At 35.8% G+C, this 16,995-nt stretch overlaps 1 protein-coding gene across 1 annotated transcript in view; it reads right to left on the bottom strand.

Annotated features, from left to right (window-relative positions):
- LOC142338404 (zinc metalloproteinase-disintegrin-like batroxstatin-2) overlaps positions 1–16,995 on the bottom strand; it is a 32,268-nt gene that overhangs the window by 11,649 nt on the left and 3,624 nt on the right. Inside the window, exons 2-7 of the mRNA XM_075388162.1 lie at positions 13,480–13,629; positions 12,598–12,751; positions 10,811–11,032; positions 9,705–9,863; positions 5,709–5,949; positions 158–292 (exon numbers count right to left, since the gene is read on the bottom strand). Of these exons, the coding sequence (XP_075244277.1) occupies positions 158–292; positions 5,709–5,949; positions 9,705–9,863; positions 10,811–11,032; positions 12,598–12,751; positions 13,480–13,629 (1,061 nt within the window). The remainder of the gene's footprint in view (positions 1–157; positions 293–5,708; positions 5,950–9,704; positions 9,864–10,810; positions 11,033–12,597; positions 12,752–13,479; positions 13,630–16,995) is intronic.

Here is a 16,995-nt window from a genome sequence, read left to right as displayed (position 1 = left end):
GATATTATAACTCTGAACTTTCAACTTATAAAATTGACATGATCAGAATATGACCGCAGTGATGATACAGATTTAATAGAGCTCTTTTATCGTTTAGCGATTGCATAAAAATGGAATGGAGTTGAAAAACAGATTAAAAAATTAAAGTAGAAATAACCTTTGATTGGCAGAAGAACACGCAGTGAGGTCATTTCTGGCGATTGATCCACAGTTGCCCCATTCATTTCCATACGTGTTTAATGCCCAACAGACTTCGTTAGTGTCAGTGTTCAATCCCTCTGGCTCCAATATTCTGTACAAATGGAAGCATATCTTATATAAGGTGTCCCAAAGCCGGTTTTGTCGAAATTAAAAAATTAAAAGCCCAGGGTTTTCCCATTATAGCCCCCCATGAAATTATAGCCCCCCATTATGGTATATTTACCATGATTTGGGAGGGGGGCTATAGGTTATCTGACCACTAAGCTGGGGGGGGGGCTATAATGGGAAAAACCCAAAATCCATTTACGGCAAAATAAGAAGCAATGGCATTTATAAGTCAGCAATACTCTAATTTCAGTAACTTACAAATGTAATTGGATCAAACGCGGGGATTAATGAATTAAAATTGAAAATTAACAACAAACGAGGAATGCGATGTACGGAAATCTACACTAATTGAGATAAAACAGTGACAAAAAAATTTCAAGAATGGATTCAAAGTGTCTGTGGCAATTATCCGGTTATTTTAGTGAGAACGACGACCTCATTAATCAAGATTTCTCACTCAATCTACGGCCAAGAATAAGGGATAATGATGTGAAGGTCTTTTCCACCCTTCAAAATGGGAAAAAAGCAGACGTAAAATTGAGAAATTACACTCATTGATTACTGTCTTTCCTCCTTCTTCTTAAAATCTGCTCTGGTTACAAACAAAAGCTGTTCGTAAAAAAGTTAAACCCCTGATGTAAGAGTTTGCAAAACGAGTTGATGATTTTGTCTTTTGATAAAACAAAGTACCGCAATAGAGCAAAATTATTTTTTTTATAGAATTCCATTTTTGTGCGCCCCAGCTTAGTGGGTACATTTTATTTGCACCACCCCCCCCCCCCCCGACGCACGTGCCATATTTTTAGATACTGCTTTACTATGTAATGGCACCTGCTCTGTAACTAAGGGGCGCATAACGTACTGGGGGTACAAACGGAAAAGATCCTTTTAAAAAACCGAAATTGTAAAAATTGCACTTTTACATCGATACTTATGTTCTCAAGATGGGTGGAAAAGAGGTAACTCAAGATATTAATAAATAACATGAGTGATATAGTGGTAGGAAATACAGGTTGTGAAGAAACAAATTTTATTTAAAAAAAATGTTTTGATTTCTACCATGTAGACCCTTATTGAGAGGAGATCTAGGAGGGATAAAAGCATTAATTCCACATAGCTTCAACTTTTTTCTGTTTTTGGGAAAGCCTGAAAGTCACTCGAAAGCGTGACATGCAATATAATTACTAGCAGGCCCGCAAAAGTATAACAAAATCATATCCTGACAGGATTAAAAGAACTTAGGTTTTTTGTTTCATACCAGCTCAAGCTCGAAATCATGCCTTCGTTTAACAGCCACAGCTCTACCACTTACGCTATCGACGCGTATTTTTGAGTGCATTATTCTATTTAGCAGTAACTTTTTGTTCAGCGACAATTTTGGTTTTGTTGTATTTATGGAGCACTATGAATTTACAGATGACGAACCTTTACATTGTTGCACAGTGCGTCTCAAAACGCATGTACTAAGCCAGGCTAAATGTTTATGGAGCGTCAAAATCACGAGAAGGTTTGGAATTTATACATAGTTCGATCGCACTTAAATTGTAGTTAATATATAGAACAATTACAACAATATAACAGATATAACAATAGAACAATTATAACAAAGGAACATATAAGAGGAGTAAAGAGATTGGATGACAGAAAGAACCAAAAACACAGTAGAGGACGAAAAAGCAAAAATAACTAATTTTGCGCAAACAATAGGAGACAATTTTGGCAACAGCTAGAGCGCGAAACAATGCCCAACTCTTACAGCCATTGGTCTTATCCATTGTGCTACTCATGCGTATTAGTTTTGTCTGTTATTCTTTCTAAATAAAGCCAAATTTTAGTCAATGGCGTTTAGGCTCCTTTAGGCAGCACGCCTAATGAGCGCAAAACTATATGAATATAACAAGCTTAATTATGGTTGTATAGAGCGTCTCCAAGCTTTAAGGACACTTAGAGCAAGTGAGGACAGGAGCACAATCAACCACCGCACTCGAAGTAAAGTGCGACTTACATTAAAAACAATAGATAGATAGGAGAAAGGAAAAACACTAATGAAGAAAAATAAGAAAGATTTCAAGAAAGAAAGGTAGAGAGAAGTGGATGAAAACAACCATTATCGATTTTGTTTTTAGGGCCAACAAAACAATAGCCATTTTCCGAACCAATTTGGTTCCGGTCTTATGTCTTTTATTAGCAGTCACAGGTCTAATACCTTACGCTGACGATGACTATTGCATTTGTCTTGCTCTTTCAACATCAGCTGTAATTTGATCAGTGGCTTTTTGGCGTGCCTGTTTTTTCTATGCAGCTTGCACAATGAGCTCAAAATGTGGGCAGGTAAAGAGCTTAAATATGGCAAGATAAAGAAAGGCAAGAAAGAAAAAGAAGAAGAGAAAAATCAAAATGAGCGAAAAGCAACGGAAAAAGAAACAGAAAAATAGCTTCCCATTTTTTTTGAATCTGAAAATTGTGCATCCTTATCAATCCCTACTTTAATGGAACCCCTCCTCAACCCCGAATTAACAGCCATCGGTCTCATCCATTTCGCTACCGATCCATAAATCATATATCTTTTGCTTTTTCTACATCAGCCGTAATTTGGTCAGTGTATTTTTGTTCGCTCATTTCTGAAATCCAGCATCCTCCATGAGCGCAAAATATGCGCAGATTACGAGCTTAAAAATGACAATAGAGAAGGAGAAGTGACATACACTCATTCGATCTTATCTTTTTGAATTAAAGTGAATAGAGTTCAATTTCAAAGTGAGGAAGTCTTTTTGAGAGTGAGGTAAGTCAAGTGTGACCAAAAATCTAATCACGCGAATGAACAAAAAAACTGGCTCCACTGAGATCAAAAATGATGTCACACACGAACTTCAGTTGAAATTGCATGAATGAATGAACAAAAACCAGATTTGAAGTGGTTGTGACGTCATATGGTCGTAACAAAAATCACAACGACGAAATAAAAAAACCAAGAGAAGGCCAATAATAGCCCCAGCTATCGCTGTGCGGCTATCAAAAAACAACTTCCCAATTTGTTTTCTCCGCTAAATTTGCGTATTTATCCGCCCGTACTTGAGCTCTGACCCACGCCCCTCGCTTAGAAGCCATAAGTCCAACACCTTACGCTACCGATTCCTGCTGCTGTCAATTGAACCATCTGAACCAGCACATTTTTGTTCAAAGGCTTCTGCGTTTTTTGGTGATTGACTTGTCTTGCATCTCTGACATCTTTCGGCGCATTGGCACTCTAGCTGGTGGGATTTTTCGGTCATTGACTTTTTTCAAATTTCGGTCAATGACTTTATATCTGCCCTTTTTTGAACATTGACCTGTTAAGAGAATTTTTACGGCCAATGACCTCTGGCGATATCTTCTTAAGCATGCTGCCCGAGAACTCTTAAACATGTTTTTCGAGAGCTCGTAAACATACTTTTTCGCCTTTGTATAATGTCATACAAATAATATATAGGATTAGTGGAGTATAATTTACGTTCGCTCTCTAATTTCGTTTAGCTTTACTTCGAAAACAATACTAAGCAAATTTTCAATGATATTAGGTCAAAATAAATCATTTTCAGCTGACAACCGTAAGTCGACAATTTGATTTTTGCATACGAGCCAGTAAACGAAGGCTTTTCTTTCATTAAAAAAAAAGAAATAAAAATTTGCAATTTCATGTAGTTAATATATATTTTGGTTCAGGACAAAAACAGAAAAGGGCCTCCTTTCGTTTTGAACATTTAAATTGAGAAATATTTGAGAAAAAAATTGTTTGAAGAGATTTTACAATTAAACAAAATTTAAAATCTAATAGGAAAGTGTTCTTAACAAAAATGAGCATTGATTTTTAAAAAATAACCTAGAAAAAAAAACAGAATATACGCTCATCTGAAGTAAGCTGTTATCATAAATTGGAGCTAGAGATAGTCACTCTTTTTGAAAAAGCTGAGCAAAATATTACAGGGCAATGTCGCTGATCAGTTAGATTAGTGAAGAGTACATTGCAATCAATTAAAAAGTTTTATAGTCGCAGCCTTCAAAGGTCATAAATTTGGAACCTTATTCACACAATAATGGGGTTGGCCTTCAATCAATATAAAGGCTATTAGTTGCTCTAACATATTTCCTCTCAAAAACAATACGAGTTTGATAGAAAATAATGATTAGACATTTGACGCTTCAAAATACCATGTCTAAACAAACATCGATGATTTGGTTCAAGGAAACGGAGGAATAAAGGGAGTTAAAAAAACGAGAGTTAAAAGGCTGAGGGAGAGAGGAAGAAATGTCAGAGATCGGAAATAACCTTAAGATTGGCAAAAAGAATTAATCAGCAAACATTTAAATTTTAGATCAATAGAAACCAAGATTATTAGATAATGGAGACCACGCAGATTTAATTAAAAAGAAATATAACCTTGAGGCACAAAGTTGGCGAGAAATTTTTATGAAAGGTGTCATATTCTGTTCACATAAAACACAGCCGATTGTTCGATATTCTTCTGGTTGGATAATCAATTATCATTAAATTTTTGCAACATCTTGATACACCTAGATAAGACATGTATGATATTGACAACTGCTCTCTGTGAATTGTGCTTTTATTGCAAAATGCCACCGAAATGGATGTTGAAAAAGATGAAAAAAAATTAAAATAAGTCTATACTAAAAAGTCTATTTTCACATGTTTAGTGTTTTCCACTTGCTACAAAAAATTAGCTATTCCTCAAAAGGAGAATTGGAACTTTTTAGTAGTATCTAATTGCGATGTTGATTTTTTTTTAGATTTTTTAAAGGTTTTTTGGGGACCTTAGTGGAGGTCTTCCCCTTGGCGGTTCTGTACAAGGTTTGTATTATGTACATATCGAGCTTGCACCTACTTAATAGATTCAGTGTAGTTGAAGAAGTAGGCTCAATTTTTGGTTTATGAAGTAACGGGCGATGAATTTTTCAACTATTCTTGACAAATCTTGATAAATCTTGATAAATTGTGCTAAATTATCTGAATTCGTGATAAATCTTGCTTACAAGTGCTTTTGAATTTTTTCAACTTAGCACATCTTGCCATGCCATGGTTAATCTTTCTTGGCTATCTTGCCACGATTTTATTTCTTGATACCCATGCAAAGATCTTGCAAGCGGTACAGATATTGATAATTTTATTGTAAGCGCCATGTCATGATCTTGGCAAGATTTACCATGTTTTAGTATGTTTCGCATCAAATTTCGGTTCTCTGGATAACATAACATCCCCATTGCAGAAAAAGTTGTGGCAAAATACTAAATAATTGTCGCTGTTTCTGGCTGCAACGCTTGTACCGCTTTTCAATTATTATTTTTCATTTCTTCTGGTCAATATTCAAACTTTTTTGCATTTCTCGGATTTGTTTTGACCTTACTCCAGGCATTGTGAATAAACAGCTCTGCAGTTTCCCAGGTAGCAGTGTCCAGGTGCTCCACCCTCAGCTATGCATTCATCTCCTGATCTGTGGTAGAGGTCACGAGGGCACTCAGCACTCACTCCGTCACAGTATTCACTGTAGTCACATGAGTTGGTCCCATTTCTACACATCTCATTGGATGACTTCACAGCACAAGTTGTAGGCTCGCAACACAAATCCATTGACGAACAGACGGCGCCTAATGGGCAGAAAATATGATCAGAATTTGCAACGACAGTTAACGCGGGCATCCTCAGCCTGTAGTTGACTCCTAATCTTCCTTTCCTTATCCTTGCCTTGTCCTTTTTAGTCCTATCGTTAGTCCTTTTACCTTCTTTTCATGAGCATATCCTTAAAGAGTAGACGAGCGTGAATATTTTTTGAATTCCTGTCATTTTGTGTTGCTTTCCAATTCATTCAAAGTTTTATAATAAAAAACGCGCAGACAAGTTAACTGAACTGAGGTAACAAATGTGCACGAACTTCGTTTTTCATTCATGCTACCCAGTTGCACGTTACCTGCAATTACACAACAGCTTATGTAACCTTCCTTCAGAATTTACTTTACACCTGATATACACCTGCAACTTTATCTTTGAATTATATGTTTCAGTGACATCCGATTGCAACAAATTTCTTCTTGATATTGCTTTTAATTTCTTCGAAACCTTGACAATGACCAATGGAAAAATTTTTCATTATCAGAAGCACTTTTAGTTTAATTCAAGTATAGAAGAAAGGCCGATTTTACAGACGGTAAACAATAGTTTCTCTAACTAATCATTTATCAAATTACATCCACAAAGCCATCTTACCCCCAAAAAGTAAGCATCTGCATCAGTGCGTGAAGTATAGAGACCAGTGTGTATTCTCATGCGGTTTGATCACGTTTGAAATCTACTGTGTGTGATTGGAAGGAGGGCTCCCGTACCGAACCCCCAGAGCCCATCAGGCCTGGTTCAGAGATTTTCCGGAGGCCACGTCTTGGCAGAGAGATGCCACTACTTGGACCTTCTCTTGGCAGAGAGACCCAAGATTTGAGATTTCTCTGGGCAGAGACCCCCCAACAGGTCTTGATTTTTCTCTGTCAATAGAAACCTCAGAGATCGACACTGGAGTGTTCTCTTAGCAGCCTTGCATTTGACATGATCAGACTCTGAATCAGGCCTGGGACCTTCCCTGATTTGTTTCTGAATCAGGCCTGATAGTCTCTGTGAATATGGTACGGGCTCAGTTGTAAGCATCAAGTGTCAAAAAAATTGTGACAGGATTTAACTTTTTCAAAAATCTCACTATGGAGTATAACACAATTGAAACAAGAATCACATTAGATATTGGCAATCAGAATAATTGTGAGAAGCGATTGAAAAAGCTGTTTAACAACAAAGTGGAAAAGACGAGGGACAAAAATTTTTCTGAGGGAAAATTCGCAGCATCACATATTTAATCAAACCAGTTGATCACTAATATTAGGCCACAGTACTAAAAAACCTATTCAAATTGGCGCCATCTCAGCAGAGTAATTGCCCGAATAAACATAAGCTGAGCAGGACCAATTACCCGTCAAAACTTCATCAAAGATGCAAATAAATTTGATTGCTCGATATACTTGAAACCGGGGAAACTTGTGGAGACAACTCACTGACTATCAACTCCCTCTGAATAACCAAATGGGTTTAGCAGTTGGGGGGTATAAAGAGCTCATGCTGATACGGGTCCCTTCCCGCGTTGGCCCATCCAAGACAAAATATAATTTTTTGTTGAAGGCCAATGGCAACTACGATATATTCGCTTTAGTAGTTTGCTACCAGCTCTAATTAAATTGCTTGAAAAACTATTACATCGCAGAATGACAAATTTCATCGACCAAAACAATTTACGGAATTTATGGTTTCCGCCATAACAGTTATCACTGAATTCATGAGAGAAACTATTGACAAGGGCAAATACGGCTCTGCATGTTTCATAGACCTAAATAGAAGCGATTGTTACAGTTAATCGTTAAATTCTTTTTTAAAAGATTGTGGCGCTATGATTTTCGAGGAACAATGCATAACATGCTATAAAGTTACTTTTTTAATCGTTTACAATATTGTGGTAGGACATGGCTTTGAATCCCAAACATTTGGAGTCTCATGCTGGGTTCCTCAAGGTTCTGTTTTGGGCCCTCTGTTATTTTTGCTTTACATTAAGGATATGAATGACTCCATTAAATCTGACCATTGCATACTTTTTGCAGATCACACTGCAGTTTTCAATAACAGCTTCAAACCATCCATTAACATGAAAAAAACGAGCAATTTCTCAATAAATGGTTAGAAAAACGTCATTTGAATTTGGACAAATCAAAATATGTCACAAGGCAGTTTGGTAAAAAAAAAGAATCACGGTTGCTCTGAAAAACTGCTTTCTGCTCATAAATACATGGCTATTTGTATTGATAACAAATTCAATTTTATACCACACGTAAAAACTGTATTAAATAAAATTGAATCAGTTTTGCGGAATGATTTATCAAGCTAGGCATTTTTACTTTGGAAAATAAATGGTCAGATTCTATGATTCATACATAAAATCATGAACTAGTTACGGACTTTTAATTTATGGAACCACTACAGAAAATCATTATATCAATTCTTTTTAAACGCCCTTGGGATTCAGTGCATAAAATAATGAACGAATCGCAACATGCTATAGTCTAAAAGCTTCCCTTTAATGAATTTTTTAAAAAGTTTTCCTCCAAATTTAAAACTATCTTCGCAATAACTCAATAATTCATAAAATTTTTGTCTAGTTGTCCACTTTTTCCCCACCCCTAGGTCTTTGGTGTCTCCTTGTTGTGTCTCCTGGGCTCTACCTTGTTGGGCATCAGCCTGTAGTTGAGTCCCTTATGGTGCTTCTTTTTGCCTTTCATATAACAATTTTGATGCATCAGATAAATGAAATTCAATTCAATTCAACTACGTGATCCAAAAGACGCCATCTTAGATCACCTTTTATTTTTTATGGTTTTATGTATGGTATCAAAGAAGCCATAAAACCATACATGTCTTACGTATGGTTTCCAAGAAACATTTTTGGTGGTCATACCGGGTTCATATTTTATCTCCCCTTGGCCCCAAAGATTAGTGGTGAGATACCCTATAGCACCCCCTCCTCTACACAATCAATGTAATTATTTTATAATGTGGGCTATAATTTCATGGAGACTGTCATGGGAAAGACCCGCTAATACTAGGGTCGGAGTTGGGTTGGGTGTGGGATGGACTTCAGTTGGGTCGCTGCCTCAATTTTTCAAACATTTATGGTATTCAAAGTTGTTAAAATGTCCTTTTCTCGACAGTTTATACACTGAAAGTGATAGGTGGAAAACTCAGACTGCTCAGTGCTTATCAAGTCGGGCTCCAACCCTGTTCAGACAATATGAAGTCTGATAATTATACATGTTCAAATTGAAGTCATTCTGTGTGTTCAGTGCTCAGAAAGTGAAATAATTGTTTCCCACTGCCAGCTTTCTGAAAAGAGTAATAAAGCACGTTCACTTGAATGTGTGCAAAGGTGAGTAAAGCGTCTAAAGGATTTTTCCCAGTTCACTTTAGAGTGTTCACACAGAAAGAACATTCAAGTCTCGAATCAGCGGAAATATTTTCTTTATTTCATGGAAAAAAAGTTTTTGGGATGAAATACTTCTGAATTTGTTCAAATTTTTTTTTTCATTATCACGCAGAGGTCTACATAAAATTACACGGGCAGATTTTCCCGCGTCCGTGACTTTAATCCGTGTTTTGTATGTTTACACGTGTAAATTGTCCAAATTTTGTGGATTTCACTCGTCTTTTTAAATGAAGCAAATTTAGCCTATTTTGAAGGGAAAATGCCAGAAGTGTTGTTCACAAAAGTGGCAATTTCAAAAATCTATTCTAAAAGCAGCTCCTAACACATTCTTGACATTACCTTCCTTCAAAGTGCAATTTTCGGGGTGACAACAGGGATCTTCACAAGTGTCCACTGATCCACAATCGCACTGTTCGGAGTCTTGGTTGACCATGTAGTCTCCACAGAAGGGAGCATCAACTGTCATAGCAGGGTCATTGTGAAGACAAATTGCAGAACCTATATCCAAATTATCTACATATTTTGTCTTTTTGCTAAAACACACACACACACACACACATATATATATATATATATATATATATATATATATATATATATATATATATATATATATATATATATATATATATATGTGTATATATATATATATATATATGAGAACCGCAAAATTCATCAAAAAAGTTGGGCCAACATGATCTTGTCAAAGCTTCCCAATTTGAGGCGAAAGTCAAAATCTTGTATGTCTTGGCAACATGTTTTGAGTTATGTTTCACTGAGTTTATAAAAACCATTAAAAAAAATTCAAGAAGGCATGTGGAGGTAAAAGCAAAATTGAAGGTTTAAAATATTCAAGTCCAAACCCGGAGATAGGTCTTGTATCAATTCAGCACTGATCCAGCTCAATGGATGTCAAATTCAGCAAAGAGGCATATTATCTCAAGAATTCTTCTTATCGTTTAGCGATATGTTTTTACTATCAGTTATCAGGACTATTGAAACTGCCAAACTGTTCGCGATGCGATGAATGCACCTATTCCTGCACCCAAACAGGTCTGCACAGTCTCATTGTATCAGATTTTTGCTTTAGCGAGTATAAATTTTATTGCTATAGTAGATTAAAATTTTAAGCCAGAGCTAACTTTTAGATACATACCCATAGATCATTTGCTTTATCGGTTTCGAATGACTCTTTTTTCGAAATTAACACGCATTGCGTTTCAAGCCTGCATCTTTGTTTCTGTAATGAGTTTCAAGTCCTGGGTTAGCTTTTGATCACGTCTCTTTGAAAGTCTTAACTTTTTTTCAAGACAAGATGTGTTACGAGATTTGTTTAGACAGTAACGTAGCTCAGAGCGCTGCTATAGTCCTGATCAAAAACTGCACGTATTCTGAATCAGAGCTGATTATGACTTTCATGTCTAATGCCGGCAAACAATGATTACCCGTTTGCAGAAAAGATTTGATATTTTCTTGTTGACAAGTTGTGAATTGCTGAGGTGGCATATAGGAGGTAGTGGCATCCATCACACATGCTTCTGTCTGGCAAGAACACGGGTCAGATGAGCTGTCTGGGTTGTGGCTCAGTCCAAAATTATGTCCCAGTTCATGTGCAAAGATTCCTGCAGCCATTGGCAAATAACTGCTGTAATCTTTCACCCAGCTAACTAAAAGATAGACCACTGTTGCTGAAATGACATGGACATGTCCAAAAATGTCACAAATACAGGTTTCAATAACATAAACTGGTGTATTTTCTGACTTCCATTTTTTGCGTTTAGTTACCCCTATTGATCCATGATAGTTATCCAATAGGACTTCAAGATTTTTCTCAAAACAGCATTACAAATTGTGTTAGTTAAAACACTTAAGCCCAGTTTCTTAACAGCCGAAAGTCTGCAGTGAGAGAACTTAAAAGCCAGGAGTTAGATTCTATTTACTCAGCCAGAAGTCAATTTTCATAATAGTCTGGGGTTTTTGAAATTGCATGTTGTGTGTTTTAAGAAAGACAAAATCTTCATTTCAATGAGTGTACCGATGAATGCGGTGAAAGCGGTGAATTTTTAAAAGATTTGCGGTTTTTAGCTGAGATTGTATCTTACTTGCGAAATTTATTTTCAAATTTTTAGCGGTAACTTTATTTTTTCGAATTTTTTTGCGAGTTTAGTATACGAATTTCATATTTTGTATACGAACTCTATTTTAACCGCATTCACCGGAATTCTTACAAAAAAAGAAACTTCCGTACATGGTTATGAATCACTCATCTCCAGCATGTCAAAGACTTCTTTTTCACTGGGCCATCTGTCATTTACTTGTACGATATTTCGTGTGAATTTAATTCAGATTCAATAAACTTTTTGAAAAACAATTTATTATAAAACTTCCAAAACTTCTCGATGTTTTAGACTGTCTATACTTATTGAGATCTCTGAATATGAGTTTGATTTTATTTGAGTTTAAACCTCATTTGAGTCAGAGGTTGTAACGAAATACATTTTCTCGAATTGTATACGTTGCTTTACTTAAATAAATTCTTTTAAAAGTTAAAACTTTCCCATCTGTCTGATGCTTACTAAAAATTGGCAAGTTAAGAGAAGTAAACTGAAATCATAATTACAAAATCATTTTGTGTTAAAAAAGACCTTTCGTTCCTTTTCTGCAATTATGTGCGTAATTAAGTTGATAAGAGCGGTGAAATTTTTTAAACGCTTTCAACGCATTTACCTCAAATCTTACATAGTTTCATTAAAAATTTTAAAAATTTGAGTCAACGAAAACTTTTGCTTACTTAACGGTGAAATTTTGAACTGTTTGCAGTTTTCAGCAGTGAATTTTCTTTTCACAGCTCTCAATGCATTCACCGCTATTCTTACATCTTTTTTGCAATACTTTCTGCGGTAAAAATATTTGATAAATTTAGCGCTGAATTTTTGTAAAATTGCTATTTTAGGAGATGAATTCTTCTTTTCACCGCATTCAACGGATTCAACGCAAAATTTCGGAATTCTTACAACTTTTTACCGCATTCACCGCAATTTTAACATTTTAAGTAATTTTTAGCGTTCAATTCTCGACCCGGATTATAATTATCTAAAAAACTTAGGCCATTCAAATTTTTAAAGTAAAATCTACAACATATTCCACACTGATACTTGTATTCATTTTGATAAATAGAATAGAATTTCCCAGTTTATATGATGCAAAAGATCACAGTTTTCGGAACACATACCTGAATTGACAACTTCACATAGAGTTCCAATGTAAGCAAGTCCTATCACTGAAGAGTCAGTTGTGAAGTCCCGGTTAATCATAAGCACCGCATTGTCATGATGAGGCCACAGATTGAAGTTGTTCCACTGATATAGAGCAAATTGACTCAGAACCTAAAGTGCAGAGCTCATAAGACTTTTAATAAGTCTTATTAGACTGTATTTAGCATTCAACATTACTACATCTTTTCATATTATTAAGTTTTATTAGTAACAAAACTTACTAACTCTTATTAAATCTTACTTACTATTACTCATTTTGTAAACGTTTCTCCATATAGCTATTACCCGTACTAGATTTTCATCTTGCCAATTTCTGATTAATTCGTGGTCGAGGACAGTTGAATCTTGCAAGTTCCTCTGCAATGACCAATGGCTTGTGAGACAACATATAGTTATGCGACCGAATTTCCTTTACTCGTACTATATGTCGGTTAGTTAGTACAAGTTAGAATGATTCTTACAATATCACTGTTTTGGAATGCTTGGGGTGGTTTCATTTTGTAAAAGTAAAACCTAAAAAGTGAAACAGACATGTTAACTTTTTGTTTAAAGGAAATTTTTAAAATAAAACTGCCCGAAGTGTTAAACGTCAAGCCAACAAAACTGCAATTGACATTCATGAAATTTTGCACAATTCTGTTCTGTTCTGTCCAGTGACAATTGACGTTTTTGACATTTTTTTGTATTTTTCTTTATCGGGTTTCTGTATACAGACCATTCAATATATTTTTAGATGAGAAAAGTATTTGTAAGAAAAACACAAAAAAATGTATGGAATAATGGTCAACTGACTTGCGAGAGAACAAATTTTTCTTTCGTCTTTTCAGTTGAGAACAAACCTCAATTTTATCATCTGTTCCCAGAGTTGGATCATCTTCAGGAGTTTTGAAAGTGATGACATCAACCAGAGACAGATGTAAATTTATGCCTAATATCAAAGCATAGTAGAAGTCAGCAAAATGCACCATCTCCACTGCTCGATCTATCATCTAAACGATAACAAAGCAGAGTCAATCGATAGATCTACCCAATCGCAACCAGAGTTGGTCGGACCATGCTACTGCCTTGGGTCGCGCACATCCGCTTCAAAGAGTTTGTTTTAAAATTGTATAAAATGTGATTGATAAAGCTTAGCACACGTGAGTTAATAAGAGATACTTTTTTATTGACCATTTCTTGCTCTTTCAAAGAAAGAGTGCAACTCTTTTAGTTTTCTATCACAGCCTGTCTGCTCAAATCCCAAATTTTTGTATCCAATTTATCAAAAAAATCGGCTATCCATTTTTAAATCAAATTTCAAGTTTAATTGAATTTCTGATTTCTTTTTCAATGAAATTTTGCGTCAAATAACTTTACGCATGATAGGTTATAATGAAACATGTAGGAGCAATCACCATTTTTTGATATTCACGTCGCTTCTTGTGATGTCATAAAAAATGATTTGTTGTTTTAACTCAGATTGAACTCAAAATTTTGCGCTAAATTTCCACTGATATCAGCACGAGGGATTTTTCTTTCTCTTATCGTTCCGGCTCCACATTGTAGAGGGGTTAGCAATCATATTTTTAACGGTGTTTTTCGGTTCATTCAAATTTGGCCGATTGATTGTGCAAGTGCGGCAAGCTGAGTGCTGTTTTTTCATTTCTTAATTTTGTATGTATAATGAATTTACATTAGGAACAACTCATTATTTTTATGGTTCCAATTTTGAGGTCGTTTTCTTGAATCTTTTATTGACAGACAACATATGAGCCGAATTAATGTTTTCGGTTATATTTAAGTGGTATTATTTCAGTGGTATATTTAAGTTTTCAGTGGTATTATCACAAAGACATAGTCATAAAATGACCATAGGATTTCCTATAGAACCAAACATGACCTCGAATATTGCTTCACGTAAACAGTTTATGCTTTTGTGTCATTCAATTCATTTTTTTTCGCAAGACCTTATTGAAGTTCACAATTTGCCTCTTATCGTTTTTTACTTCTACTCGTACTTTGTCTCAATAGGGATAGCTTTGGGTTTTTTTAAGTTTTGGGCTTCAGTTCTGTTCATTTGAAAAGCGTTTGACTTAAACTTTAGCTGCATTTTTGTTGCCTCGACTCATAATCTCAATAATAACAAATCTCATTAGATGTTTAATATGATAATTTTGACATATTTGTATTTGTGGTGGATGGAATCATTGGCTAGGACACCATTTATTTTTGAAAGCAAAAATTGTTTTTTCATCTTGCATCCATCTGACATTGTTTATTTAGATTGTTGTTATGTTTGTCAATCTGAATGGTTACTGAATGCTATGACTGTTATCAAAAGTGGAACTAAATGCAATCCCCAGGTTGAGGTCGCGCTCGAAATTGCCTCTGATCAGACCGTCCCAGACAAGTGGGACCTCTGATCAGACCGTCCCAGACAAGTGGGACCTCTGATCAGACGAGTGTGCGCTCGAAGATTGTTGTGCGATCGAAGTGCGGTCGAAGCCGCCTCTGATCAGACGAGTTCCAGACCGAAGTTACCCCTGATCAGACAAGTTCCAGACCATTGTCCAGACGAGTTCCAGATCATTGTCCAGACTAAAGTGCGCTCGAAATATTGTCCCAGACCATGTGCATGGATGACCTCTGCAGACCTTCAATAACGAAAGTGTTGCACAAACATGACAATACATAAAACCATAAGATAAATCAATGAAAAAAAATAAATTTTCTTAGCAATAAATGAGTCCGTATATCACCCAGGTTAAAGTACCGAAGAGAGTATGTCCATACTGAAGATAAAAGAAATGCATGGAATGCTAAATTTTGGGTTAGTGGATTCTTAGAATAGAAAAGGATGCTCGGTAATATACGCTCCTACATAATGTTCCGACCCCGCTCATCCACGTTTTTATTTTATTGTCTACCAAATGAGGAAGAGATGGAAAACTTTCAAAATTCCACAAAACAATGTGAAAAATAATGCTGGATTAAGTGAACAAATAATGCTGGACTTCTTGGCCGATGAGACTTGCCATTAATGAAAGTAAAAGACATCAACAACAATAAAACCTTATAAAAGAAACCATTAATTGCGACACAAAAGTCGGTGTCTAATACAACTCTAATTAACAAAATGAAAAAGGAATCAGCTAAAACGTGATTTCATCAAATTAACCTGTTTCTCACTAGATAAGATACGAGACCTTTTAGTAATGAGATGCGGTAACAGGTCGATGAAGAACAGAAAAAAGGCGAAGATCAAACATACGTTTTTGTTTTGAAAACAACAATCCTCCAATTGATTTAAACCTATACATATCAACTCGCCACATTTAAAAAAATATGTAGAACCACATAGGAAACAAGTAAAAGTTTTTTTTTCTTCCATTATACGTCCTCTTTTCAGACTAAAGTGCGCTCCAAAACCTCCCCTGATCAGACTAGTGTGCGCTCGAAAACCTCCCCTGATCATACTAGTGTGCATTCGAAATTGTCTCTGATCAGACAAGTGTGCGCTCGAAGCCGCCTCTGATCAGACCGTCTCAGACCGAAGTGACCCCGGATCAGACAAGTTCCAGACCATTGTCCAGACGAAAGTGCGATCGAAGCTTTTTCCAGACCATGTTATTCGAGCGCACCTGGAACATGTGTGCGCTCGAAACTCGTCTGATCAGGGGTCACTTCGGTCTGGCCACCTCGACCTGGGTATATTTAAGCTGTGGTTTAATGCGGTCGTCCCAAATTCATCTTTGGAACATCTTATCAATTAGTTGTTACTCCTTTTTAGTTACGTTCATCGAAACACGCGTCAACATGGCAAAAATCTACGTCTTCGCTGAATTCTAACACTCTGCTGAAAAACTTTTGTTGACATAATGTTTTTGCAAGTTGTATGGTATTCTAGCCGAAATATTGATAAAATTTCAGAGTGCAATTTAAAATCTTATTTGAATCTATCAAAGTCTATACAAATTAAATTGGGGTTAACTAAGCCAGATAATCAGAGAGCTACAACGCCTAACGGACCATATTGATTGAATCTTGACTTTAAGTTTGGAAAAAAGTTGAATTCAGACTCCCATTATATATTGTTTGACAAAATCAGGTATTAGCATGACCAAAGCGGTGTTTTTCTGCTTGAGAGATTGCTGGTAGATTTTTTTGCACTTAATCTGATATTTGTTACTGAGTTGAATTTTGGTTTTTTTGATGAAGGAAAAAACCAGACAGATATTAAACTCACTGGTTGATATATTTGTCCTATTACATCAAGTTTTAAATTAAAAAACCTATTCCACCTTTTACCATTTTTAATTTTTCTTAACTCTGCTTGACTTGGTAGATAAGTTAGCCAAGAATGTGGAGATGGGGCG

The sequence above is a fragment of the Convolutriloba macropyga genome, chromosome 4 (assembly GCF_964194025.1).
Source record: "Convolutriloba macropyga chromosome 4, txConMacr16.3, whole genome shotgun sequence".
In the NCBI taxonomy this organism is placed as follows: domain Eukaryota; kingdom Metazoa; phylum Xenacoelomorpha; order Acoela; family Convolutidae; genus Convolutriloba; species Convolutriloba macropyga.
Note: the sequence above shows the minus strand (reverse complement) of the source record. Positions and strands in the feature narration are given on the sequence as shown.